This window comes from Strongylocentrotus purpuratus, unplaced genomic scaffold, assembly GCF_000002235.5.
Source record: "Strongylocentrotus purpuratus isolate Spur 01 unplaced genomic scaffold, Spur_5.0 spur5_contig_854, whole genome shotgun sequence".
In the NCBI taxonomy this organism is placed as follows: domain Eukaryota; kingdom Metazoa; phylum Echinodermata; class Echinoidea; order Camarodonta; family Strongylocentrotidae; genus Strongylocentrotus; species Strongylocentrotus purpuratus.
In genome coordinates, this window is record NW_022145562.1 from 703051 (window position 1) to 722007 (window position 18957).

The 18957-nt window shown below is 37.8% G+C and overlaps 1 protein-coding gene across 3 annotated transcripts; it reads right to left on the reverse strand.

The window, feature by feature from the left end:
- Positions 1-4186: 4186 nt before the first annotated feature.
- On the reverse strand, positions 4187-17400 carry LOC115928588 (centrosomal protein of 126 kDa-like). Of its 3 annotated transcripts, XM_030995957.1 has the most exons (10): positions 17178-17400; positions 14827-14958; positions 12397-12554; positions 11872-11946; positions 8896-11046; positions 8170-8295; positions 7259-7333; positions 6368-6438; positions 5592-5624; positions 4187-4346 (listed from the first exon to the last, which is right to left on the reverse strand). In XM_030995957.1, exons 1-10 carry the CDS (start codon positions 17207-17209, stop codon positions 4215-4217), a joined length of 2985 nt encoding a protein of 994 aa, XP_030851817.1. In that variant the 5' UTR covers positions 17210-17400; the 3' UTR covers positions 4187-4214. The 3 variants fall into 3 exon arrangements, with proteins under 3 accessions (XP_030851817.1, XP_030851833.1, XP_030851824.1); XM_030995973.1 differs by lacking the exon at positions 11872-11946; XM_030995964.1 differs by lacking the exon at positions 5592-5624.
- Between the last annotated feature and the right edge of the window lie 1557 nt (positions 17401-18957).

The following is an 18957-nucleotide window of genomic DNA, read 5'->3' on the forward strand; positions in this document are numbered from 1 at the left end:
TGTGGAATCAATTCTAGGGCACATAAACTCAAGAAATGACAAAAAGACATCATGTTGCTTTACACCAGAGCAAGTCAGCCATAATTTAATCTTCTATATAGTCTGCTATCTACAATCTGTAATAAGAAAAGGTTATATCACAAGGCAGTTTATTTACACACACTCAATAACATATCAAATCCATTCACATTACTATATTTCTTGTATGACAGCAAGTCCTACAGTACACAAGTAAGTGATACCTTTTCATAAAATTACTAATTTACCTGTTGTGCAAATGTCCAATTGCAATTATTTGTATTAATATTTTTGTGCAGAATTGAAGATCCCCTACAAATAGTCAAATATCGTCTTTTTCCTTTAAAAAAAACAACAAATTAAATGACTTGAATATCACTGGTAAACAAATTGCACAAGTTACCACATGCTGTCCTGACATGTAATACAACAAAGAACCAACAAAGTACCAGTATTTTCAATATTAACTTGTTACTTATAACTGAATCAAAACAGGCAAAGTGTCACAAGGTACCTGGCAAGTACATGAAACAACCTAATGAATTCCTTTTTTTGTTTGCCCCTAAATCAAATATATTATTCCCTAAACAGACTTGAATACTTTACGCCATTATTTGCTTAAAGAAAGGAATATCTCCTGGTACTGAACTATATTATCTACTCACTGACTGGAATGATTTATGCGAACATATAAGCGTACATGTAGCTTGAAAAATTGCGTATTATTAATACTAAAAAGTTGCTTTATTCAAGTGTAATGGGAATCTGCCGACTACAGCTGTATACCAATAAGTTCTATTGATAATGAATTTGCAATTCCTGAATAATCTACACCTTCATGTATAAAATCTGATATATTAAGTTCATTCTTGACCAATTAATGGAATGCTTGACTAATGTTTTTGTTTCAAGAAACATGAAAATATCACATGTAATATTACATGACATGCAATGAACAAAAATCAGTGTAATAATGTAAGGCCCTATCTCCACACATCACACACTTTAAGTGCTACACCAAAAAACACCAAGAAGAATGATGCACTTCAAAACATACACATGTCTATGTGATACCAGCTTGGAGCAAATATGAAATTTACACCCCCAAAATAAAATAAATGAATAAATAGAAGTTTCTTTGATATATGTAAATACCCTTTACTGTATTCTTAGGCACACAAATGATTTATATACTATGCATTGAATCATCCTGGATTTGAATTGAAAATAGATCTACAAAGCCATTACCAGGTATTGTCCTCATTAGAGTACCAGTAAGGAGACTGGCAATTTCTTTATAACATTAACTGTGGCATCTACCGGAATGAACCCAGAAAAACTGACTTTCAAGTGGACGGAAAGCTTTACAAAGAGAATACAATAATGTAATTTAGGTTAGTATATTTATAGCTATATATGGAATAGATAAACATGTAGTGCTCGCAAAGAAAAATAATAATAGGCTAATCTTATGTTTATAGATTCCTAGAGAATCTAAAGAACTTATCTCAAAATTGTGTCTTGTCATTTTTAGCATTCATATCATAATTGCATCTACTTTTATAAGAACAGTTATTAGCATGAAAGCGAGACAATACATCATTGTTTCAGGAAATACTCCATTACGCCTTTACAATTACAAAATTTGATGATATCACATTTTTTCAACCGTTATACTAAAATTGCTAGTTTGAGCCTTTAACTATATTTCAACTACCATTTTCTAATAATCTATTTTGCTTGCGTCCACATGCGTTTACGGTAGATTGTCAATGCATAAAGTACAATGTAATAATTACTGATTACAAGAGTATCACTACTGTTCATGTTTAACATATTTTTTTAGCACTAAATGTACAGACAGAACTGAAATCAAAATGTATTCTCATTTGGCATGAGTTGAGAAAATATCAGAAAACTTATTTCAATACTTCTGTAGGAACACACTGATGTACCTACATGTACCTAAAATAACAAACATTTAAAGGTAAAGACCAGTATTGGAAACGCCCCAATTTCAAAAAATGAAATTGAAGCTCTCCTTACCAATCATGTGAAAGAATATGTTTTGACTAATACATGATGATAAAAAAATTTGCCGGGAAACCGCCTACTAATTCATATATTTGGTAAATTTGTTTCTCTTATGGACTGTGAGAGATATAGGGTAGTCCCATATACATCTTTCTGTGTATAGTGCTTGTAACTTTGCGAAGAATGGGCCAAATTTCTTATCATTTTGATGATTCCAGAACCTTGCAGATGCTAGATGCTAGATGCTCAACCTTTTCTGATCGATTCCACAACGTTTCTTTCACAATGCAATCCCATGACCATAACTGGTCTTTAACTTTAAATTAGCCTAATAATTTGTAGTATGAACATTTTAATTTCACAGTTTATAAAAAATCTAATCCTCACTTTTGCATCTGCTGCTTTGACCCTTGAAAACAATGGAATCATTGGAAAGGTATTGCTCCTGGTTTAAATGAGTATGAAGAGTAGAGATTTACATGCAACTGCTTCTCAAGCATTTGTTTTATGCTTTCAGTTTGAACACAAATTATCCTGTGCCAACTTAAATAAATTGAACATTCATCCTCCATTAGAAAATCATATAACATATAAAGAGGCATAGGCAAATCTCTTTCTCCACATACACTACAAGAAAGACCACTTGTACACAATGGCTCAGTGGTCAGAGCAATGAGCTTAGAATCAGAGATAATGGGTTCTAAACCAAGTCAGTGCGCTACTGCAGTTGGGTGATACTTTAATCCTCAATCCTCCACAACTCGTGTAGGACTACAAATTGTGCTTCCTATGACTGGTGACAGACAAAAGGAAACACCAAATACCGTAAAGCCAAAGACATTCACAAATTTTTGGGGTGGTTGAGATTCCCAACAGTCTTATAGCAAAATAACTAAACCACAATATGAGGTTTCTGTAAAGTAAATTGCTAAATTTAGATTATCATTAAAACATTCACAATATTTTCATGTCAAAAAAGATTCTGGTTTCAAGGTGGCAAAAGGCAGACAGATTACAAGGTCTAATTAACTCACTGCATTAGAAAGGCACATGGTTTTGATAACTGAATGCCTTTGTACAGTTATGGTTAAGTATATATGTAATCTAAGTAGCAAAAAGTGTACCACAGCAATGGCATGACCAGTACAACTGGCACACACTGCAATGGACACAACCGTAGCTTGGTCAATGGATGCCTAGTTCATATATCATTACAAAGAATTCATGATTAATTATGAAAGTCTGAGACAATTGATTTCAAATTGATGGTAATACCAGGGCCGGCATTCAATTCCATACTGTGTTAAACTTTTTCTTTTGCTATTAAAGCTAAGTAGAACGTCTTGAGTCATATTCAGATCACATCTAAGCAATTTACGTCGCAAGCCGACTTTACGGCAAAATACTTACTGATAAGCATTTTGACATCATAAGTAATGCGCAATTAACACGTCGCAATAAATGCGCTCAATAATTATGCACATATGCATGCTAATCAAGGCCTGTCTTGATTTAGGGTAAAATACTTAGCCAAATGTTTGAACTGAAAACCAACATTGGCTACCGGGTAAGTATTTTATCTAAGCCAAAAACTAAGTTAAATACTTATATTTCAAACTTAAGTATTCAATTGAAAACCGGCCCAGGGTCCAGCTGCTCTCCTTCTCTAATGTTAGAAATGGAGATGAAGAACATGAAGTACATTGGAGCCATTGACATATATGTGTAGAACCTTACACATAATATTGTAAGCTATGAAGGGAGCAGAAAGGGGTGGGGGGGGGGGGGGGGAGGGGGGAAGTCGTTGACCCTGTTAGCCTAATGTAGGTGTATATGGAGCCTTGACAGCCAAAGGCATTCAACGTAATAGATGTGAGCCTGGCTCGATGGCATTTGTGAGCGAACCAACATCGTCACAGGTTCTGATGACCCTTTCTGGTCTACACTATCGGTAGAGACTTGGTAGAGTCAGAGTTTCCCATAGGTGACTCTGAATGGCTAGCTAACCATTAATGGGAATGTAGCAAACACGATCAAGGCCTTGCAAAGCAGCACTAAGGCAGAAGCAGCACCAGCTAGGACACCACTAGAAACAAGAAGAGCTAGATGATCCATCCGACCTCCATCACTGGTAGAGTTCACATTCCTCTAGGTAAGTCTGCTCATCTGTGATGCCCCATCCTCACACTGCTCCTGTCAGCAGACTGGGCCCTCGATCTGTGACTCGCTGGTCTCGTGACCCCATTTGCACCAGGTCTTGAACTCATAGGACGGTGACCTCTGAACCCTGGAGTCTGGAGAAATAAAAAAAGTAATAAAAGATACAAAAAAGACTTGTATGTAAGGAACAAAAGAGGAAACTGTCTTCAGAGTAAGACTATGATATCCGGAGTAGTTTCATGGTTCCATATACATGTAGTTAATCAGTTGTAATAATATACTGTTATTTCATTTATCTCATTATTATCCAATCTTTTTTACCTATTGGCTAAGGGAACTGGGTCGTTCCTGTACATAGCCTATGGGAATGAGAGAATTCAATACAGTCAAACCTGCTTTAGTGACCACCTGTCTACAACAAGGACATTTTTTGTTTCCCTTGAAAATAGTTTCTCATTGAAACATGTCAGTACTAAAGAAACCTGTCCACAAAGACCACTTTTTTGTGTTTCCCTTGGGTGGTCGCTATAGACAGGTTTGACTGTACTTGATGAGTTAATAACATATAATGAACATATAGAATGGATTGTTTTAAAAATGAGCAACATACTCGATACAACCAGCACACTCTATGGCATAGTAGTAATAAACTTGATACCTACGTGTACTTTGGCATTCTAACATGCTACTAAACATACTATTTGCACTCAAAAGTGTAATGACACAAAACAGACTAGCAGAATATACACATCACAGAGATAAAATTATCATCTATGCATGCAACATAATGGTGAAATGAAACTATAGAATTAAATATTTATGTCTGTAATTACATATTAAACATGATGACCTCTGTGATATAACTAACTTTCTATATTTATGACATTTTTACGGGTGTATGCAACCTAAGTACGGTGCTCTACTGCATCGGATTGAAGAGCAGTTATATTCAAGTTTATTCAAGTTTATTTTTCCACATCTCATTAAAAAAAACAGCAAGTATCTAATACTACATTGAATATTACACAATAAAGAAAAAATACATTTATTAAATGTTCTGAATAGATATAAAACATTCACAATCACACAAAGCATAAATGTACCGTTAAACAGGCACTGTTTAGAAGAAAGAGAGAGATTGAAGATGGTTTAGGCACTTATGGGGTTCTGACTCTGTTGAAACATTTCACATGCAACTACAAGAAAATTATCACAAACAAAAATAAAAAAATAGGCAAGGTTTGTTTTCTCATAATCTTGAAAAAGGAGGAAAAGAAACTACTTGTACTATGGCTAAAAGTGATGGATCACAAAACTTGCTCTACTTGAACGTTTTTATCACAAAAACTACCGTACTACTCAATGAATAAAGAGCTTACATTTACATCATCTAAGTCTTCTTTGAGGGTTGTCTAATGAGGGTAACAATGAAAGCAAAAATGATGTAAGGATGAAAACATACAATGCCATGAATCACTAATGATTATGCAAAGCTTTCCTGATGTAAAGTACATACATTTGATGGATAAGTGTTTTTAAGTGATAATAAAAAGGATGAAATAGTGAATCAACTGCATTTCAAGGACTACATGCATACTTTCGATATAGACATCGTATTCCAACTGTACTATGTAAAATACATACAGAACTTTTTCAATCACTTGGTGGTTAATAAATATAGACTAGATATATTCTAAACTATATAATAACATTATTAGGTTTCATGCTTCATTAATGTTATGATGTAATGAAAATAATGTTGAAACAGATATTTATGTAACTTGAAGTTCAATCCTCTTCACAAAGAGAGAAATTCATATCAATTCTTACTTTCTATCTCATGAGCCATGTCATTCTGGTAAAATTAACACAGGAACATACTATTGTGCAAAAGATTTATCCTTTTACATGAAAGAGCATAGCAATCAGTATTTAAGACTGTGGTCCTTAAATAACCTCATTTTCTTTTTCTTACAAAGTCAGTGCAATAATAGCCTTCTATTGAAGTTATCCTTCCTCAATCACCTAGGAATCTAACCCATAAGTTTACATGCAGTTCAATAACAAGCTTATAACATTTTCTTCACACTTGGGTAATATAAATGTATCAGTCTACTCTCAACTGATAAAAGACTTAACAAGCATCCATACTTACATGTTGTGGTGGTCTGGGTGGCATTACAGGGTAGATAGGATTGAAGGATCCATTCATGTCAGCAGTGACAGCTAGAAATACAATTAAACAAAATATTGAAATATATCACCCTTGTTAAAATGATTGATATAAGCAGCTTGGACATGGAGAATTACAATTTTTTGTATTTGTAGGATCTTTGGTGAACTGGTTCTAGCCCTAATGTAAGGTTATACTCGTCTAATAGAACTGAACAATATCATGACATGAATGCTACATCAATGAAACATCTCCTACATAGATGTTCCTTATAAGCATCGGTTTGCATGGTGATGTAGATATACAGTAGGCTTACGGTTGCACCATGTGAGAGGGGAGGATTGGGGAGTCCTGAAAAGGATTGTTGGTAATCATCTGTGTGTGTGTGTGTAGTTCTGAAAGGGTCCTTTCTCAGGACTCCCCAGTCCTCCCCTCTCTTACATGGTGTAACTGTAAGCCTACTGTATATTTCCTACATATGCATAATCCTTTACAGAGTGAATGAAAAGAAAAGATGAATATTGGTTATCCATGCAATTTGTCTTTCTCCAAGGATGGGTTGCTTGAATATTATCTGTGGCTGCAATCTATTAAAGTCAATTGTGAAGTTATCACCTTTCTGGTACTATGCAGGCACTAATGTACATGCGTGTCATAGTTTATACCCTTTGGCCCAATTTCACAAAGGAGGTTTGTAGACAAACCTAAGTTTAAGTGCGTCATATGACGCGTTTCGATGCATTTCAGACCAAGGTTTAGACAAACCTTCATATGACTCACATAAACCTAGGTTTGTCTATAAACCTCCTTTGTGGCCCTAGAGTTTAAAATAACAGAATGATTAGATTTAAATCACATTATTCAAATACTTACTCTTAAGTCTTGCATTCAGCCGATCTAAGGACTCCAATACCTTGGCCTCCTCCATGGAAAGTGCACTCGGATGTACTGAAATTATAAATACAGATACATGTATGTAACTTTGATGGCCGGTAATAATGAAAGGATACTCCATAAGAAAAAAGTTTCTACATTTGTGTTACTCTGCAGGATAAGCCTCTGCCCCCATCTGGTGAGAACGACAAGCTCATCTTGCCTTATAAGGGTACTAATTGAAGCGATACAGAAATTAGGTGTTAAATCAGTCTGTATTTTTTGGGAGTCCCCAAAAAATCGCAACGACTCAGCCAGCCGCTGAATAAGCAGGGGGGGGGGGGGGTCTCGAAATTTGAAAATTTGACATTTTGTTCCGATGGAATCAAATCGAATCGAATCAAATCAAAACGAGGGTTTTCCCCAAAAACATACACAAAAAAAAACTCAAGGGGGGGGGGGGGTTTAACCCTTAACCCCCTGCTCCCGCGAATGCGCCTGCCGTAAACTATTACTCAAATAAGCCAGTTTACAGATACAATCTGCGCATGGACAGATAAAGGCCATTTATACCAAAATGGTAAAACCCACAGAGATGAATACTGGATATGCACTCATGAAAGTTATGTAACATTATTCATTTATGCACCAACGGTACATTCTATGATATGCAGGTGGAAATATTCTTTTCAAGAGGTCAAACAAAAGGTATTCATGAAGCACAACTAGGACTTTGGCAGTTATTATTCCAAGATTCTCAAAGTGGAACTCCTCCATGTGTAAAAGATCTGTGGATATTTGGGGTCATTTGTACCATGTGCTTATTGTAAACTCCCTTATTACGAACCTTCAATTCATGTGAGACATCACCAAAGGCAATTGAGAGAACTTTGTGAAGTCTTTGTTCTTACTTTTCTGCTCATGATGAGCCTGATGATGGGGTCTCTGCTGATCCAACATGGCTACGATATCTGAATCATCTGCATTCTGCTGTACCATCTGCTCTGCCTGCTGGAAGGTCATCAAACTTTCTGTGACTGTAAGAGAGTGCAAACAAATACATAGTCAGACAAGGGGAAAAATCCATCAGTTCCTTTGATAGAAATAAATTGTCCTCATGTCAAGTTGTTTTTGTACATTGGTTCAACACAAACAACAATAATGGCCCGAATGCACAAAGGAGGTTTGTCGACAAACCGAGGTTTATGTGCGTCATACGACGCGTTTCAACGCGTTTTTACAAACCTTGTAAAAAACAAAAGGAGGTTTGTCGAAACAAAAGGAGGTTTGTGAATTCGGGCCAATGTGTTTACTACAGGTATGTGAGTTGACCTTAACAAAGTGAAGGAAAATTGTTTAAGCAATAAACAAGTTTATGTATTGAGTGCCAAATCAGAACGTTAAGTGTATAATATTTTAAATTAAGAAGAAGTATATTTGTAGATTAATGGTGTGAGATTATTTAGTTATCTTTCAAAAGGCTCTAAACACTGATGGAGTCTCCATATCATAACAAATATAAGGCGAGGCTAAACCATGCAGGTTCAACCTTCACCACTAGCTAATGTACATTTGTGTTTTAATTTTAATTTCAAGGTAAAGAAAAAATGAGGTTAGTGATCTTTGCATGAACTTACTGTCTGCATTATTATATTGCTGGGCTACAGTAGCAGATCTTCCTGGTCCCTGTTGGCTTAGCTCTGGTCCTCGCTGTCCATTAGCCCTTGATGCGCTGGAGCTCCTCACATGAGGGCGACGTTGCTGAGATACAGGCGTCTGCTGGACATGGGTTCCAGAATCACTGTTAGTCCTGTAACGAGGGACGATGACTTGCCTTCTGAGAGTATCATTATACTGGCTGAAGCGCGGCTTGTTAGATGGTGGAGCCACTCGTAGGTTGGCCGTTATTCTCTGTTCCTGGGGTTGGTTTGCACTAGATGACTGCCTTGTGTTGGGTGTCTGTGTCACAGGGCCATTCTTCAGATCTGCTCCTTCTTCCCGCGTATGCAAGCAAGTTCTAACCTTATCCCACAACCAGTTGATTTCATCGTCTGTGGGTGTCTTGTCTAATCGTATTCCATTCTGAATGACAGGTGCCTTGTTAGCAACCACTTTGTCTTTATCGCTTACGACCTGTTTGCTATTTTGGCTATTCGGAAAGCGATTATTCTTTACCTGCATGCTACTTTTACCTTTTGCACTATTTGCATTTCCAGACTTTGGCCTAGGTGGAATGCCAGTAACAACATTCTCTGTCTTACCACCTAATCTTTCATGTACAGTCCTTGCATCAACACTTGATATCATCCTTGGCTTACGAGCAGGTGCCATGTTTTCCGTTGTCGCTTGCATCTCTACACTCTCATCATCACTGTAGGTCAAGTCTGTCCAGCGGACGCCTTTCTTAGGTGACTTGATTCCGCTCAGTTTGCCAATGTCCAGACTATCCTTCATGATTGCAGCTGCCAGTCCTTTTGCTTTACGGTCCTTGGTAGGGGTCTCACTCTTGTGCCATTTTAAGATACTCTTCGGTGGTGACACAGCTTCAGGTTCTTCCTCTTCTTCTGCTCTATATTCCTCTGGTGCCATCATTTGTTGAGGAGTTTCCTCAAACCTTCTATCCTGAGGAGGATATGGCATCCCAGGACCGACTCCTCTGTAACCATCATTCGCTCTTATTGCAGTAACCGCTGAAGCATTTGAATGCTGCGCTTCAGCTTCTTGAGTTCTTGTTGCATATGATACTGCAGGTGCAACAGTAACTGCAGTAGCAGTTGTCCTTGCTGAATATGGCCTAGACCTTTGACTTGTGCTAGCTGTTGGGGCACTAACATGTTGATGAATAGGAGGTTTACTGGCATTCGAGGTTGACCAAGCCTGAGATGTAACACTCTTCTTTTGATTGTTTTCATTACTTACAGTTTTCTTTTCAGTTGCACCATTCTGGGAACTAATTGCTGTACCATTCTTTTTACCATTGGTGACACTGTGAGAAGAAACATTGGCAGTAGACACAATCCCATTAAAGGCAACCCCATTAAATTGCATGCCATCATAGACTGAGTCATTCCTAGTATTTGAAGTAGTCCTGGTTACTTGCTTTGTGTCCTGTTCCTCTTGAGTCTTTTTGTCATCACTGCCTCTCATCAAAACATTATTATGATACAGACTGAAGTTACTGGGATCTTTCTTAATCTCTGAATGCCGTGTGACACTGTGACTATTGGAAATCTGTGTGCCATTGGCAACTCCATAACTTGGAGCTGCAGTTCCACAACTTGAAGTGTCATACGCCCCATGCTGTTTGGTCCCATAGTTCTGCGTCAAATCTTCCCTTTCCCTTCTGTGTTCCTCCAAACTATCAACACTTGACAGGCTCTCGCTCCGTTGAAGGCCACTTCCACTACCTCCTTTACTAGCCTCATTCTGAATAGCTTGACTGAATTCTTGCAAAGTCCTCTGTTGTTGCTGAATGAGCTTCTGTTGCTGTTCTGCTATTTCTTGCTCAATCAGACTGGTTCTTGAGTCTGTTCTTCCCTGCTTTGCAACCGACTGCAGGGCAGAGTGTGTTGGTTTTGTATACCCTCTAGACTCACTGCCAGCAGCGATGTTCGCATTATTGTCTACATAAGCTCCACTGTAATTTGATGTCGTGGGGTATGTGGATACTGGGACTGTTCCATTGTGTTGGTAGGTTGAATAGCCTTGTCCATACTTGAGGGACAGAGAAGAAGGAACACCAACCATCTGAAGGACATCATCTAGTGAAGGCGTTCCACTTCCATGGCCTTTAAAAAAAAAAAAAAAAAAAAGATAATTATAAAAAAAAAAAAAATCAAATTGCTATTAGCCCATAGCACACACAATCTCTCTTAAATGAGATTATTGAAATTAGTATAGGTAATAATGGGAAACATATTCTCATGAAATCCATTCCAATCCAATCATATTTTTCAAGAAGAAAAATAAATTATACTGCCATACGATTTATGTAGAAAGTTTATTATAGCTTACATCTCTGATATTACTTAGTTTAGATCAAAATTAAAAACCTACCTAATGGAAAATGCATATTCAACCTAGTTCTTAAATTGTTACCTAGTTCTTAAATTGTTACCTAGTTCTTATATTGTTACCTTACCTTGGTATCTTATGTTTCATAATTTCACTTCATATTTGTTTTCTTGTCATTACTCTATTTAGTTTTAATTGTATTAATATTGTAAAGCGCTTTGATATAAATGTCTTAAGAAAAGCGCTATATAAGTAAAAGTTATTATTATTATTATTATTATTACAGATACCATGTATTATATATTTAGCAATAAGCGAACAAACGGGTTAGGAGCTGGTCATCACAATACATGAATTCAACATATGGCAACATATACATGTATGTGCAAATGAGAAATGATATTTAAGGGATAATAAGATTATAAACATTTTACCAGTTCAAACAACATGCTTGAATCTACTGCCCTTAAAAAAATATAAGTCTATCACCAGTTCCCAAGATGAGTTTAGCAAAGTAACTTATTCTAACACAGGGGACTAGATTTACATGATTTTCCAAAACTTCTAGTCAATATTGAGAGAGAGAGATAGCGACATACTTTGAGGCGATTCCATGTGATAACCTCTGGCAATGTGGACACCATCATGCAGGGGGGCACCGGGATAAGCTGGAGCTGAATGAGATGAATCAAATCAATATTGTATGTAGGCTATTAGCTAGGAGGGCATTTGCCATCTGCATATATTAAAAAAATGCCAAATTCCTTTTGGAAGACACCCTATACATATATTTATAATTCACATTATTTTAAATTTAAACCCTCTCCCTCTTTTAACATCCTTTACTCATTGGGGAAAAAAAGAAAGAAGATTAAACACCAAGTTCCGAAATCCTGACTATAGGCGTGATTGAAGATGAGATGAGCATATGATAGATGCAAATGTCAAAGGGGTGATTGGAGTTAACCTCATTCCCTTTTATAATTAATAAATAGAAATTAATGTTTGATAGGTAAAGTCTTTCAAGGCTGATATTCTTTTGTGGCAGCATGGAGGCACTGTAAAAACTTTGAGGCATGGTCAGGAGACAAGCTTGGAACTTTTTGCGGTGTGAGTGAATGTACCTGTATGATAAAAGTCATGATGCCTGCGAGCAGAGCCTTTGTTCTGCCTCTGATATCGATTGGTAGCTTCTCTCTGCTTCTGACGTCTTTCATCAAGCACTTCTTGTCTTCTCTTGGCCTCTCTCTGTGCCTCTAGCTTCTTCTTGGTTTCAAGAGCTCTGGAGAGACACAACATATAATATATTTTACTATTTAAACACCTGGGCCGGTATTCAATTTGATACTTAGAATAAGAAAGAAATTTACTAAGGTTATGATACTGCGTTAGAAACCCACATGCCTGCCAATCAAGGCCTCCAAATAATTGGCTTAAGACTGGTAGGGAACTGTCTTAAATTTAGGGTAAAATACTTTGCAAAAAGTTTGAATTGAATACCCAAATTAGCTGAGTATTTTATCAAAGCCGAAGACTAAGTAAAAATACTCATATTTCAAACTTAAGTTTGGAATTGAAAACGGGCCCTGCACTTTCTCCATTATGCTGACTATTAGCACCAGCAGTAACATATATTAATGCGAGAAGAGAAATATATGATGTGTAAAGTATTTGTTTAAAATATGAAAACGTTGCTTTGAAAATAAAACACCATGAATAAAATATTGCCATAAAGACATCACTCAAAACAAGACAGAAAAATGTTTCTCATTATGACGGTTCATACTTGTAGAGTAGTGCAGAGATGACATGAAAAAGGGGAAAAAGTATATCTGAGAAAGATACATGTATATACAGAGCTGCCAACCTCTGAAACCAAAATCAGTAATCTGAAAGCTAAAAATCAGTAATTTTGGATGGAAATCAGTAATTTCAAGCGCGGCGCGGCGCTTTCAACATCAAGAAGACTGCATTTGCACGTACATTGTAGAGCTGCACACAACAGTTGAACACCACAACACAAACTACTAGTACCATGGTAATAGCATCACTCTGAATGACAGGACTTGAAGTAAAAACAAGAACATTCTGTTTATAACATCATTTTAAGTGCTATAAAAAAAACAATGGTTATTAGAGGATTGATGTATCATTATTACCCTGTTTCACTTACGTGTGTATATTCACTTCAGGTTTTTACAATTAACATAGAGGCTCTACAAACATAAGTTGTGAAAGGTGGTCTGCTGCTGAAAACGCGATGTTGTGCTCTATCAAAAATTGAGTAAACTTCACTTCGGCGTTCGTGACAGAATTGTCCTTTGCGACGAAAAACTGGGCGATGTCATGACTGCGGGAATTGGAACTTGCCTCCGCCGCTGCAGTCCGGTGCTTCACCGACTTCAGATGTACCTGGATATCGTTCGAACCGCCATGACCAATTCCAAAATCGGATGAGCAATGTGTACAACAGGCACTGTTTGTATTCCTTTTCGACGGAACAATGCATGACCATTTCTTGGTGTAATCACCTGAGAAGGTTTGCAGTTTTTTAGAACGCTTCTTCAATGAAGTTGAAGTCATTTTTCTCCGTCGGTTACTCGAAGTTTGACGCGACCACGGCCGACCTGCTGCACATGCGGTAGTGTAACACTCGGCCAATGCATATTTCGCCCAGATAAATATCGTGCCACTTGTTTCAGCACATCCACCATGCATGCGCTTTCGTATCGGTCAAAACTTTGTGTGTCAGCTCATTCAAAATTTATTCGTGTATCATATTTTGTTATCAACAATGAAAAGGGGTATATGAATGAAATGAAATGAATAAACATGATCCAACAAATAATGTGAAATAAAACACAATGACAATAATTGTTGAATATAAATTCAAGTTTAATCAAGGAAGTACATTCATTTTCCTTATGACAATTATCATCATCTTCATCATCATCATCATCATCTTCATCATTAGTCGAGTCGTACTTTTATTATCATAACAATGAGAACCCATCACTAAGGGGGAAAAAATTGTAGACCTGCTATAAACTACACATGGACATGGTACCGTACGGGTTGGTTTGCAAGGTGGCTAAATGGACTTGGGACGAGTTTGCCGTCTCCCCGATATATATTGCATGCTGAAAGCTAGCACACGCAGCCCATATAGCAGGGCGGTGTGCATATCTTTCGATGGTAGCTACATGTGTGTGCAGTGGTCGTGGCTGAGGCGCGGATGATATTTCCGTGCGCTCAAAAGTTAACCACCGGGCCGAGGCCCGGGAAGTATCGCGATCATTACCGCTAAAACACTCGCATATGCATAATGCATGTGTTAATACATAGGCATGTCCAGAAATCAGGGAATCCGTAATTTTTGAAGGGGTTTCCGTGCTTCCGTAATTGCCGTTGATTTCCGTACCAATTACGGAAAATCCGTACTAGTTGGCAGCTCTGTATATAGATATCGAGAGGGAGAGAGAGAGAGAGAGGGGGGGGGGGGAGGTACATGAAATATTGCTTTTCAATGACAGCCTTCCAATCATGCCACTTACTTGCGTCTCCTATTGGTTTCCACCGAGAGCTTCTTGGCCCGGTCCCTGGCAGCAACCTGCTTGGCATGCTCTGATCCTACATCTTTCATACGAGTCAACTGCTCTTGTTCCAAGATGTTATATTTATTATTACTGGTGATAGCAACCCAGTCAAGGAAAAACAATTGGCACATACACAAACAGGGTCTATTCAAAATTGCATTGTTCTGTTTACAAGGCACTGACAAAGTTCATCAAAAATATGATTATCAGTACAGTATCTCTCCCTATCTTTCTCTTTACAATCTATGTTCTACATGACTACATGCAATTTAAAATTATCAGTATTGGATGAAAAATTCAACCATAAGATAATCCAGCTATAACTTTGCATAAATCTAGATCTCACAAAAAGACATACTGCGCTGTCTGGGCATGCATACTTTCTCTTTGCCATGTTGAATCAACGATATACAACATTGGACGAATAGAGTAAGACCGCCAAACTTCGGACACTTAAGACAAAACGGGGGAAAACATTAAATTCTTTTTTTAATTAGTGAAAGATCAAATATACTATTATTGTGCAAATACTGCTTATGTGTCATGAAAAGAAAATTAGTAAAGGAAATGGAAAACTAGAATTATTTACTTACCCGCCGAACCTTTTTTCATGCCAAGCTTCGGACGCACTTGCTAAGCTTCGGACGTTCATTTGTAGCGCACGTATAACGCATGTATAGCGCATAGCGCACGTACAGCGCACGTATAGCGTGCGCGCTAAAGTGCGCATTCATCGGAGGTTTGGAAACCGGATCAAAAATCGTTCGACGGGGGTAAGTTTGACTGCGTTGATTTCATGAAAAAAATATTATTTTCTCGTTTTGGGTAGATTTATTTTAGGTAGAACTATCAGAAAGGTGTTTTTAACAACACTCACACAATATTTTGGTGCTAAAATCTTACGAAAGCGCTATTTTTTCCAAGTCAAAATGACACTCAATGTTGCCTGTCCGAAGTTTGGAAGAGCGCCATCTTCTGGTAGGGGTACCTGTATAGTACCCCTAGGTCCGTGGTAACGGCCGCCATTAGAAAAATTTCGCGATAGAGTGAAAAAGTATCTCATAAGCTCCCATAATTTTGGCAGAAACCACCTGAAATATGCCAAGGATTTGTTTTTAATCGATATATTGGAGGCTCTATACCTTAACTCACCTGTTAAGGAACTGTAAAAATCCAGGTAACCTGAAATCTGTCTCTGAATTCGATGTTTTTTGTGAGTTTTGCAGACGGCAACCTGCCCTAACTTTCTGTACTAACGATGTAGGTTAGTAGTAGTATCAAATGCATGCAAGTTACCCGCCTGAGCTAGGCTCATATTTTGCGTTCGAGCCGTTGAAGTAATTTTTGTCCGAAGTTTGGCAATGTCCGAAGTTTGGTGGTTTTACTCTAGTACGAGGAATCACCCTTATTCCCATCTAAGAATTTTTCTAATTATTATTTCAAGTGGTTGATCGGATCCTCAGAGGAGTTGAAAAACATTGCAATTCAAAATTGTAATTACTACTTCTGTACATTTCAAAAAAATGTGCCCCAAGTCCCCAACCCACTGTTTGAAGCGTTTTCCTATGGCAGCGGAGCTCCCTGGAGTTACCTTTCCTAACACTCACTACACCTGGGGCCCGTTCCTAGAAACCGTCATAAGTCTAACTTCTTGACTATCCCATTGAATCGTGTGCTAATTCTATAACACACGTTTCAATGGGATAGAGTTAGACATTACGACGGTTTCTAGGAATGGGGCCCAAAGTTGTAACTTCTACTAGAATCTTCAACAAGATTGAAGGAAACAGACTGCACCAAAGATGAAAAAGAAGAAGATATTTTAGAATAGTCTAGGTCTAGGTCTAGATCTAGATCTAGATTGATCGGAAAGTATCTAATCAATCTACTATCTAGGCCTAGATCTAGACCTATTCTAAAATATCTTCTTCTTTTGGGTAGATCTATCAGGGATACCCAGAGGAGTTGAATTGCTAGATCTAGATCTAGAAAGTATCATTTATTCATCGATTGTTATCAAAAGTTTCGACTCAGATAATCAGATTACAATCAAATATTTAATGTAGAATTAGACTCTAACTCTAAGCAATAATACAAAATAGAAATGGTCAGATGGTTAGGCTTATAAATAGTCTGCAATCATTCTCGATCTATTTTCACACAAAGTCAAACTCACACTTGTCTTGATTAGGCTCAAGTCAAGTGACAGTCACAATCACACTCACAGAGTCACAGTGCACACAGTACACATCTACGATCATTTTCACATCACAACCTACATAGCGTTCCGTTGCGAATGAAAAGGATACGAGTAATATCCTCGAGCTGTATCTGTCAACATTGTGCATTCGTTAATTTGATGCTGTTTGACGATTCTTTTTTAACAGACATATTGCACATTTCAATACCTTCAGGACCAGTGTACTCCAAACGCCAACAAATCAACATTTCACGAGATAATATACAAAATAAGTCAGCTATCACTGTCCGAATGGGCACAATCGACGTCCATGTTGACTGTTTCCACAACTATGTTATGCAAATGAGATGACGTATATTTTTGTTCACACGCCATCTACGTTGAATTTTGGTATAGTATACACGTAATAATAATATTTATTTTTTATATAGCGCTTAATACAAATGTCTCTAAGCGCTTTAAAAATATACTGTTACCCCGGTCATTGGATTCAGTGCTTGCCCGCACACACTGTGTGCACAATCTCCACTCCCTTGGGAGCTTTCCAGGCGGGCGTTACTTGACGCTCACAAGCTGTTTGACCAACAATGACGACCGCATCCGGCGGGTACCCATTTTGACACCTGGGTGGAGAGTAGCAAGTGCAGGTTAATATCTTGCCAAAGGATAGTGCCGTGTCGGGATTCGAACCCTCGACCTTCGCATCTCCAGTCAAGCGCCTTAAACCACTCGACCACGACACTCCTACGACACGTAGTGCAGTAACATTAGATTCAAGATTTAAGTTTTATAAGTTCACTATAGTTCAAGTTTTAATTATCTTTCTTTCATAACACACATTACAAATATCACATGAATATAACAATTTAACAGAATATGGCGTTACAATAGAAAAATGAGGTGACCTTGGTTGAAAGCAAGGCTTGTGGAATTAAGGTCCCTCATGAGTAGCTTATGAGTATCCCCCCTGTGTGTGTTTTATTTTTACAGACGTGTGTCAATCAGATATGATTATTTACGTCTGGGGACCGACCTTTAAACGTCACCATCCGAAAGACGTGACTCAGTTTCGAACCTGCGTCCTCGGCTGAATCAGTTTGTAACTTCCACTGTTAGCTGGATTACAGGCGCACACCACAACGCCTGTATCCACCCCCCCCCCCCCCACTCAGTGTTATTTAGGGTACGCATATGCATGTTCCCTCCTTTTGAAAACACCCCCAAAGTCCGGTGTGTAAAGTCATTCACACACAGCTAAAATTCTATAAACATGACTAGTATAAACGTGTTTCGAACGTGTTTAAACTAATCACGAGCCTTTCACACACAGAAATTTCGTTGCGATCGCTAATAGTTTCGTGATTAACTACTGCTCGTAAAATGCGCAGTAGTGCCATTGCGCATTGAAGGTCATGTCATGTCAATCAAAGCGCACGCTCTATCCAGTTTAAACACGTTTAAACACGAATTTCCTTTCACACACAAAATGTCAAGCTCTCTAGATACGAACTTCGTATCTGCAGCCTGCTTTTAGGGGCGTATGGATCGCGACTTCGTATCTATCCCAACATCGTATAAACGATGTTCACACTGGGAAATTTTGTCTATAAACATGTTTAAAACTGTTGAGTGATTCTAATCATCTCTAGATACGATGAATTTTAGCTGTGTGTGAAAAGGCGTGAAAAGTACCCCTTTACCGGACATTTTGGGAACACGCATGATATCCCTCCGTTCACGGAAGGGGGGGGGGGTGAGTATGTCCTAAATGAACAAACTCGGCAGGTAAGAATAATGCATACATTTAAATCCTTACAAACTAAACTAACTAAACAACTGAGAAAATATGAACATAAATAAGTATGATAGAATCTACGGACGAATCTATG